The sequence below is a fragment of the Quercus lobata genome, chromosome 5, assembly GCF_001633185.2.
Source record: "Quercus lobata isolate SW786 chromosome 5, ValleyOak3.0 Primary Assembly, whole genome shotgun sequence".
NCBI lineage: Eukaryota > Viridiplantae > Streptophyta > Magnoliopsida > Fagales > Fagaceae > Quercus > Quercus lobata.
In genome coordinates this window covers 58,506,125-58,515,450 of record NC_044908.1, presented here as the reverse complement: position 1 = coordinate 58,515,450, position 9,326 = coordinate 58,506,125, and the positions used below count along the sequence as shown (strand labels likewise).

Sequence of the window (9,326 nt, the reverse complement as noted above, 5' to 3'; positions counted from 1 at the left end):
TTAAAATAATAAAATATTATTATTTGGACAAGTAGGCTCAGTCCACATATACCGAAAACTCAATCCAATGTCCAACTCATAAGTATATAAACTCATATATTATCTCTTTCCTTTCCTATGTGGGACTCAGTATTTTAACCACTTTTAATAACATCTTCAAGTGAAAATAGAAAACATCAATTTCTTATTCACTCCATGCTATTTTTCCAACAATGTTAGATTCACCTTAGTTTATTTTTAGTGCACCGAAGTCAAGCCTTACTTATAGCCTATAGGCTTAATGGGATGGAGAATTTGAATTCTGAATATTTTAAAAACATCAAAAGATATTAACCAATTGAGTTACAAGATTATTGACATTGACTCTCTTAGTTAAATGATGAATCCAACTCTTTTAATTTTATTTTGTGTGCCCATAACGGGCAGAGAGCTATATAGTATATACCTGTTCATATTAAGGAAAAAACATAGGATGGGACAATAATGTAATCAAGAATAGAAGGCAGAGGACCTTCCTATCCATGGGTTAAATCATTGAAAAAACTTGACCAAATATGTTGTATTACTTGAGAGGAACTTTTAAAAAATACATATTAATTCTTAATTAACTCAACTTTCATTACCATTTCGCTTCAATTGCATCGTACAGAAGCACATACAATACGGAAAGATTCTAGCTCAATGATGGTAATTTTACAAAAAAGTCATTTACATCGTGAAACCCTGTATTACATGCTTCTTAACAAATAGTTAACATATCATTTAGCATGAAACTTTTTTCAAATTCATCTATTAAAATAAAAATCCCCGATCTATATATATTTATGATAAGGAAATAAAGAAAAAAGAAGAATAGAAAGGAATAGGATAGAATCAATGAAAAAGAATGCAGACGTTAACCAAAAAAAAAAAACACAGAATGCAGACACTCGTGCGCCAAAAAGAATTTGATCCCATCCCATAGCCATCATGTGTAGCTAAGGACTTGCTAGTTGGTTGAATGGAATCATGCGGATATAAAAATTGTCCTGTGACCATTAAATTGTAAATTTTTTAAGCATTTAAATCAACTCCGGCAAAAATTCATGTTTATTTTAATATATAAATCTAATTTTTTATTTTATTTTATATAATCATTTTTAAAAAATACCATCACTAAATTATCTATTCGAAACTCTGTTTTATTAAAATATCAAAATTTTTAATTTTTTTTAATTGTATCTCTCTTCACAAATAATAACATCTATTTTCCCTTCTTTCATTCTCCATACGTAAAAAAAAATATAATAATAAAAAATTAAAAAAAAAATTAAAAAAAATAAATAGTACCAAGGTAAATTACGGATTTTATACCCATTATATATAGATTGATATAAGAGGTTTCCGGGTTGATTGGGCAAAATGTGGAGCTTATTCTATTTTACAAATACTTCTGTGAATACTCTTAGGGAGATTTGCTTGTGACTGACTCATGTACAAAAGAACAGACAGATTCAACTTTTGAGTAACTCTCCAAAAACTTACAGAAGGTTAGGTGAATCGCAGTCAGCTCCTATTGGTTTTAATTCACTAGTAGTGCACACTTGACCAGAGGTGTGCCATCACTTCCAACTCACTGGTCCTTTGTTGTCTTTGAGAAAAAAACTTATAAACATTTTTGGCAAAGATGAAACTTAAGACATCCACGCTGTCTCCAAGGAGTGACCACGGCTGAATACTGACTGTGGTCGTATTTTTTTTTTTAATCAAAATGTTACAAGCAAATCTAACAAGCATTAGTGTAACAATAGAATCAGAAGTAATTATGATGACAATTTGTAAATCCAAGTGGTTCAGATATAATCCATCATGGATATACCCACTTCTGACTCCCTGATCACCAAAAGATATTTGGAAAGAGCATCAAGTACAAGAATTACTCTCCATCTGGTGATCAAAGATTCAAAACACTTGCTAACTTTGATTGGAAATGGGAGGCCGACCACGCCCCATTGTGAATCCCCTAGTTCCATCAGGCATTCTTGGCCCAGGAGGTGGCTTTGAGGCTTCAATGGGATGAGTTGATGAAGTTCTTCCATGACCTAAGGGTAACAGTATCAATGTCTGGGTTAAATTAAATGTAACTATCAACAAAAAAGGAAAGGCACAAGAAGCGGCAGTTTTGTCTCATACCTAGCCCATTGTTGCCACGATAATTCTGCCTTCTAGGTCTGCCTTGATTTCGACCTTTATGCCCATTTTTCTCCTTGGATAAATGCTCCCCATCCTAAAATGAAGACATAAAACGTAATTGAATATGCGGGGCATTCTTCTATTTCATTGTACAACAACAAAGTCTGGTGTAAGCAAACAACAAATTAATTTCAATAACATTTCAGTGTCTTATACTAGGGCTACTGTAGAAGTGAGTAATGTATAATATACTGGTACAACTCAAACAACAAAATGCTCTGATACACAAATTTGAAAGGAGAATATATCAAAGGCGTTACATAAAATGCTGATATATGTATCCTTTAAAAAATAGTAACACTACTGACCTCTTCATCAGGTATATCATCATGATGCTCACTCAAGTTATGATTTTCCTCATCTCCTGCATGATCAGATCCCCGGCTAGTACTATTCCTCTCAGAATCAGATCCCCGGCTAGTATTATTCCTCTCAGAATCAGATCCCGATCCCCTCCATGGTTGTCTTCTCTGCCCATACTTTCCCTAAAGCAGAGAAATTAACACAAGTACCTATTTTTGTCAAAATTAGAGATGCAAGGTCACATGAATTACCACTCTATTAAGAGGCTTGACCCGCATGCCATTTCTCCAGTCCTGTTCATCATTCAAAGTAGCCACCTGATCCAATTACCAGGAAAGTACCAAGCCTATAATATTAGTTATCCAAACAACACAACCAAATTGCCAAAATATTTGAAAGAGGACTTGATACTCACAGCTTTCTCAGCAGCTGCCACAGTCTCATACTCCACAAGAGCATGTAACTACATTCAAAAATAAGAAACCTTTTAAAAATCTTCCAATCAAATAATACAATCAAAACTACACGCGCAAAATATTTTCAGCAAATTGAAAAACCCAGAAAGCTGGAATCCTCCTCAAATAAATATTAGAAAAAGTAAGCAAAGCATCTCACACTAGGCCTGCATGTTGTGGACAACTTACATGCATAGCATTCCATTTTCACCCAGAGAAGAAAAAAAGGAGCATAAATAAAGTCAACAAAGAGATGAACACAAAAGTAGCAAGAGCAAGTTATTTCCTGAAAATGAAAGTAGCCAAGAACAAGTGATTGCAATCATTTATACAAGGCTCCTACTACAAGAAACTTACAACTTTGGTACAAATTCTAACATATTCAACTATTCAAGCTCCAAGTGAAAGCATTATTTCAAGAGACCTCTAAGAAATTTTATATATATATATTGATAGGTAATGTAAGATATTATTAATAAAAAAGCCAACCTGAGTACACTGGGGATGTACTATGGGGGCACAAATCAAGAAATAATACACACACACACACACGGGCTCTAACATCTGGTAGCATGCACATGGCATTTCATATAAACCATTCCATCTAAAGCACAAATAAACAAAAACAGGACATAGCACTAGTAGTTCACCTCCACATAGGTCTCAAAGTTTGGAGAGAAACCCTACAAACTCCTCATATATTTTTATATTGAATGTAAATTTTGAAAATTTAACCGTTAGATTGCATGTTCTTATCATATCCTTTGTGCTTGCAAAATTTCAAGAAGACCAAAGATCAATTGCTATGTCATCAAACAAATGTTAAAATTTTTAGTTTTTGTGATCTAAAATAGTATATAAAAAATAAGTTTATTGATTAAATAGTAAATAACATCTGATTTGAACGAAATTTGATATGCATGTTAAGAACATAAGGAACATGAAATTCAATGGCTAGATTTTCAAATTTCACACCCAAAAAGAGATATATGAAAAGTTTGAAGAGTTTCTCTCCAAACTAGTTTGGAGAGAAATTTTGTTCATATCTCCAAGCATCTCAAAATTCAGCATTAACAATGCTAAAGAATATTTTTTGAAAAAAAGAATAATAAAACAACAAAGTCAATCCTTTCCAGTTGCACACCTTACTACTGATCAGCATATCAGGCTTGCAGCCTTTCGTTGACTCTTCTACTGCATGGGGATCACGAAAACATATATTCTTTACCCTGAAAATTAAAAATGAAATTCTACAATCAGCATAAGGCACCACTATGACAACACGAAAAAACAAATGAAGAGCAACTTGACCACATGGAAACATAAATGAGGAAAAAATCATACTTTCCAGCTCCACCAAATATCCTCTGAATGTTCTCCATAGAATGATCCTCAGGTAAATTTTCTACCAAAACAGTGTATAACTAGGGTCCGCAAATTAGATTCTACAAAATTACATCTGAGTGAAAAATATCAATGCCATCAAAAGTGGTACCTTTGGATCCCTAGGCTCAGTTAACTGAAGAGGATGAAGTCGTTTCACCCTCTTTCCATTTGGATTCACAACCTGCAGTTGTTATGTAATAGATCTTGAATATGACTTTTACCATGTTGAGCACTCCAAAGTCGCTAAAAAGGGAAAGAAGAAGGTAAGGAAAAGAAGAAGATTACAAGGAATGAAGACTCCCTTAGTGCAGCTGCTATCAATTTATAGTCACGGGTGAGCTTCTTCATTTTCCTAAAAGAACCTATAACTGCTATAGGAACTGCGAGGAAAATATGATAAAATAAGCGTCATTTATTTACCAAAAAAATAAATATATATAAAAGATTCTAAATTTAGAATTTTTTTTTTTTTTTTGGGGGGGGAAGGGGTGGGGGGGGAATTAACCCATAAAATATATATAAACTCAAGGTTAAGGTCGCAACCCAATTGCAACAAAGATAAGAAGATAATTATTATTACTACTCTCTATTTGCATATCCTTGTGTATATGCATGACAAACACATAGATTCAAATAGACATAAATACAAAAGGTTTAGAATTACTCTTTGGGCATAACTGCCCCCTGAAAAATTCAATAAAACCATAGGAGCAAAATCTTCTCCATCAATATGTTAAGTTTCTTCCCTAGCAAGAGGAAAACAGGTTGACTGGAACATGGTGATTGAAGTTTGCAAACACCCAGATGCACAAAAAAGGACAGACACGGAGAGGGAGAGATGGCTCCTATGTTGGCAATAAATGAGTGGCGATCTATCAAAAGAAAAAAAAATGTGGTGACTGCATCGGTGCTTCCATATTCCAGCCATCATAAAAGTTAAGGTCCCTTGAGTCAGAGTGGTAAAGGAAAGGGTCAGCAAGTTCAAGCATAGTTAGAAGTTGTTTCAGGAAAGTGGACATATGGATTCAACATTATGCGCTACTCATGCCATTCAACATTCTTTTACTTACTATTTGTAAGTACTGCCATCAAACCCATTATCAATCCTTCAAACCACCATATCAATTAATAAGGCACACATTCACCCCTGCGAGGCTGCACCCTGCCTAAGACATGTTAGGTCCTATCCCCTCTATCACTTAAAATCCAGCAATAAAGGCTGACGAGCAACATATCCCAAGAAATAGCCATGGCACTTTTAATATAGCCATGTTGGACAAATAGCTATGACATTATCAGAGGAATCTTCTCATTTGTATAAATGGATCATTGGTTTGAAATATGGGGAGGATTGGGGTTGATGGTTGATAAGGGTAAGAAGTACCCATGGATGTAGTATATGGAAGAGTACTAGTGGAAGTTGGGATAGATTTGCAGTATGTAAAGCAAGTGCTAGGGGATGACAATTGGATCAGGCTTTGGATTGATATATGGTATGGAAACCAATCATTGAAAGTGATCTACCTGAAGTCGCATATCATTGCAGCTGACAAGGACGCCTCAGCTATCTCTTATTTGGAGTTTCAGAACAAAAGACAAGCCCAAGAAATCTCAGATTTATTTTTTACTTTAATTATTAGAAAAAGATTTAGTTGATTCTAAATTTGATATATTGTATTCTGATATCCTAAACAATGGGAGTCCTAATCCCACGAGGTGGGGGTTCTATAGTGATGGCAAATTTGATGTTCATTCAAATCATGAAAATTTAAGAGGTTCAGGAAATTACATTTTCATGGAAAGAGTTTTGTTGAGCTATATTCTGGTTTAAGGAATTGGTTTGGTATTCTTCATTTGGAATCTAGCCCCTTTATGCCTTTTTCTGGACTTTTGTGGAAGGAGAGGATTCATCACACATTTGAGGTTATCTAGTTAAAATCAATGTTTAAGATTCTTACTCCTTTAGATTGTAACTTTCATTCATCGTAATTTATTTGGAGTCTTTTATGTATATATCTTGTGTAAATGAGGGAGCTTCTATTCTTTAGTAAAATAAATCAATCATTAAAAGAATCCCACTGAAATGTACATCAACTTTTCAAATCAAAACTCTAACTCTCATAGGTTTACTTGCAATTGCTTTATTTCCAAAATACAAATGGACATGTGCTGCTGTGCGTGAGACACCATCAAAGGATTTGGATGGATACTACTGCAACAAGGGGCAGGACACAGTCAAAGGATTTGAATGAACGCTGCAGAATAAAGTATTCATTTTTTTAAAGGATTGACCAAGAATGTATTTTATAATATAGCCAACCACAAACGAGAACTTCAGAGAGTCCAACCTCTGCATCCAATTTGAAACAATACAATCCAAGGACCAAAGAATATTATAATTTAACATACCTGGTTTCCTCTTTGAGAAAAGCCAACATTTTAACAAGGGCGCAGTTAAAGAATTCAGATTGACACGTTTGACTTCTTTTTTTATAATTCAGGGGTTTTGAACCCTGGACATCTTCATTGGAAACATCAAGAGATGCCAATTGAGCTACAAGGCTCTTGGCTTTGTTCCAACCCCAAACATGATAATTAAGGGAAACCAGGACTCATGGACCAAGAATGATTTTTGAAAATTAAATGTATTTTGCCTATCCAAAGTAGAAATGTATTTAGGACAAACTAAACCAGGTAGGGACAGTCATTAAGACTATTCCTAGAAGCTGGGTGCAGCCAAAACCAAAAACTGCTCCCGGCAAAAAGACTTATAAGAATAGAGAAGGAATCAGTATGCAGTTAGGTGCGTTGTCATTCAGACCAATCCTAGATGCTCGGCACAGCAAGAACTTGCTACACCAGGAAAACACCCAGGCAGGGCAACCTGTCAGAAGTACCTGCTTTACTCATCATTTTCATGATCCCTATTCTTGTCTTTCTAATTATGAAATGTTTTCCTTAAATAATACTGATAGAAATAGAATAATATGCAGGAATGAGACAATGTTGATTTAGCATTAAAGTCTTGTATAAAAAATGATTGTGCTAAGGGCTGAAAAAGATTGAATCCAGTGGCCCTGTGTTTGTGGCTAATGTTATAGAACATGAAAGATTTATTTCAACAGATTTTTATAAAAAACACGCGAGTTAAATTTATGTCCGTCAACATCTATTCATGTGTTTGTAATGTGGAATGTTGGCATAATTTATGGCACCATCAACATAGAGCTAAATCAAATTACGAAAGTTGGGAGACTTACCAAACCCCTCTTTATTCTTCTTCACCAAGCTCATCATATACTTGTCGTTTGGCAAATTTTCATCGCTAAAGTAATACTCTGCCTGAAAAACATAAAAGAATTCCATGGTACTTGAGGACATACATAACACCTAAACTTTGGATCAATAGAACTAACAAAAAAATCCCAAGCGACTACTTTTGCATTGGTAATAAATGACAAGTATCAATCTTGACAAGTCTTGAACCCCTAACCTCATACACCACTCCATTCTTATGGGGGTTGTAGGTGCCATCTAAATGTTTCAACTTTCAAGGACTTCCCATATTGCACGGTTATGAGTAAAAACATGCATTCATTTAATTTACCAAAGGTTTCAATGGCACTTCACATATCAAATATTGCTAAAAATAACAACTTTCATATTTCCTTCAATTATTTTCCCAGCATTTTCTAGAGAACCAAACAAAACGTAAAGCTTATATAGTGACATCTATTCCCTGCCGCCCAGAGAGTCGAGTTCTACACTCCTAGGTCAAGTCAAATCGACTTGATTTCTTAGATCAAAAACCTCTCTTTTTTTTCCTCATAAATAAGGGTGTGTAGATAGAGAGAGAGAGGTAGAAAGGTTATCTTGCCTGCTTGATAATCTTATGCTTGAGATCATCGGTGAGGACGGCGGGCCCACCGGGGGAACCTTGAACTTGCTCTTGCTCATGCTCTGGACCGTGATCGTGATCGTGATCGGGATCGTGATCATGATCATGATCGTCATCGGACGGCAGTGCGTGAATCTCGGGAAGCACGTCATCGTGGTGGTGGTGGTGTTCGTGGTCCGGAGATCCAACGGGTGAAGAGTAGTCAAGATCAAGATCGTGTGATTCAGGTGGGCCCGTCTGGGCAGCGGAGGCGGAGGCGGGACCCTCGACCTCGAGGCCTTCCATTGAGGAGGAGGAAGGGAGCAAAGAAAGGCGTTCTTTTAAAAAAAAAAAAAAAAAAAAAAAAAAAACTGCCTTTCTTTCTCCTGCCCTGCCCTCTCTGCCTCCACGTCTCTGACCCCTTTTTATATTGATATTGCCAAAACTGATGGGTCCGTATCTCGTAAGGACAATTTCGTCATTTTTGGTCTTTTCTTTGTCAAATACTTTTGGCACAAAGCCGCACCGCTTCCTTTCAATCTTTCAAATTTCCCCCAAACGTCATTATTGTTTTCTCTCACCTCCGACTTTTTTGAAAATTTTCAAATTTTTTGTGTAATAGTTAGTTCGAGATGCACTTGAGCCGACATGATGATATAAGTGGCAAAAATGGAACTTTACTACGTGTTCACATTGTGTTGCACTAGAGTACAGGAGCTAACTCAGTCCTAGCTTTCATTCAAGCGTGTTTGGTTGGGTAAAAATAAAAAAATATAGAAACCCTTTTATTTAATTAAAAATAATAATTATTTAAAAAATACTGTTGGTATAAATTTGTCATCATACTCCTATTATAAATAAAAATTAAAAATTAATAAGAACTTAAAAAATATTGAACATTTAACATTGGAAAAAAAAAAAACAAAGACAAAACAAATAATGTGGAAGAGGGAAAGAGGCATACAGGTAATTTCCCATCTAAGCCCATTTTTTCTCCAATTTAGGGAGAAAACAACCCAACCCCCCCTCTCCCAAATATGTGGGCACGAGGACAAAACAAAATCACCTCCCAA

The 9,326-nt window shown here is 35.3% G+C and overlaps 1 protein-coding gene across 1 annotated transcript; it reads right to left on the bottom strand.

Annotated features, from left to right (window-relative positions):
• Nucleotides 1-1,669: 1,669 nt before the first annotated feature.
• On the bottom strand, nucleotides 1,670-8,623 carry LOC115991568 (la-related protein 6A). The gene is made up of 11 exons (XM_031115366.1): nucleotides 8,254-8,623; nucleotides 7,637-7,718; nucleotides 4,662-4,756; nucleotides 4,486-4,557; nucleotides 4,335-4,414; nucleotides 4,135-4,219; nucleotides 2,951-2,998; nucleotides 2,787-2,852; nucleotides 2,541-2,717; nucleotides 2,173-2,266; nucleotides 1,670-2,081 (listed from the first exon to the last, which is right to left on the bottom strand). The coding sequence occupies exons 1-11, from the start codon at nucleotides 8,557-8,559 to the stop codon at nucleotides 1,954-1,956; spliced, it is 1,233 nt and encodes a 410-aa protein (XP_030971226.1). The 5' UTR covers nucleotides 8,560-8,623; the 3' UTR covers nucleotides 1,670-1,953.
• Between the last annotated feature and the right edge of the window lie 703 nt (nucleotides 8,624-9,326).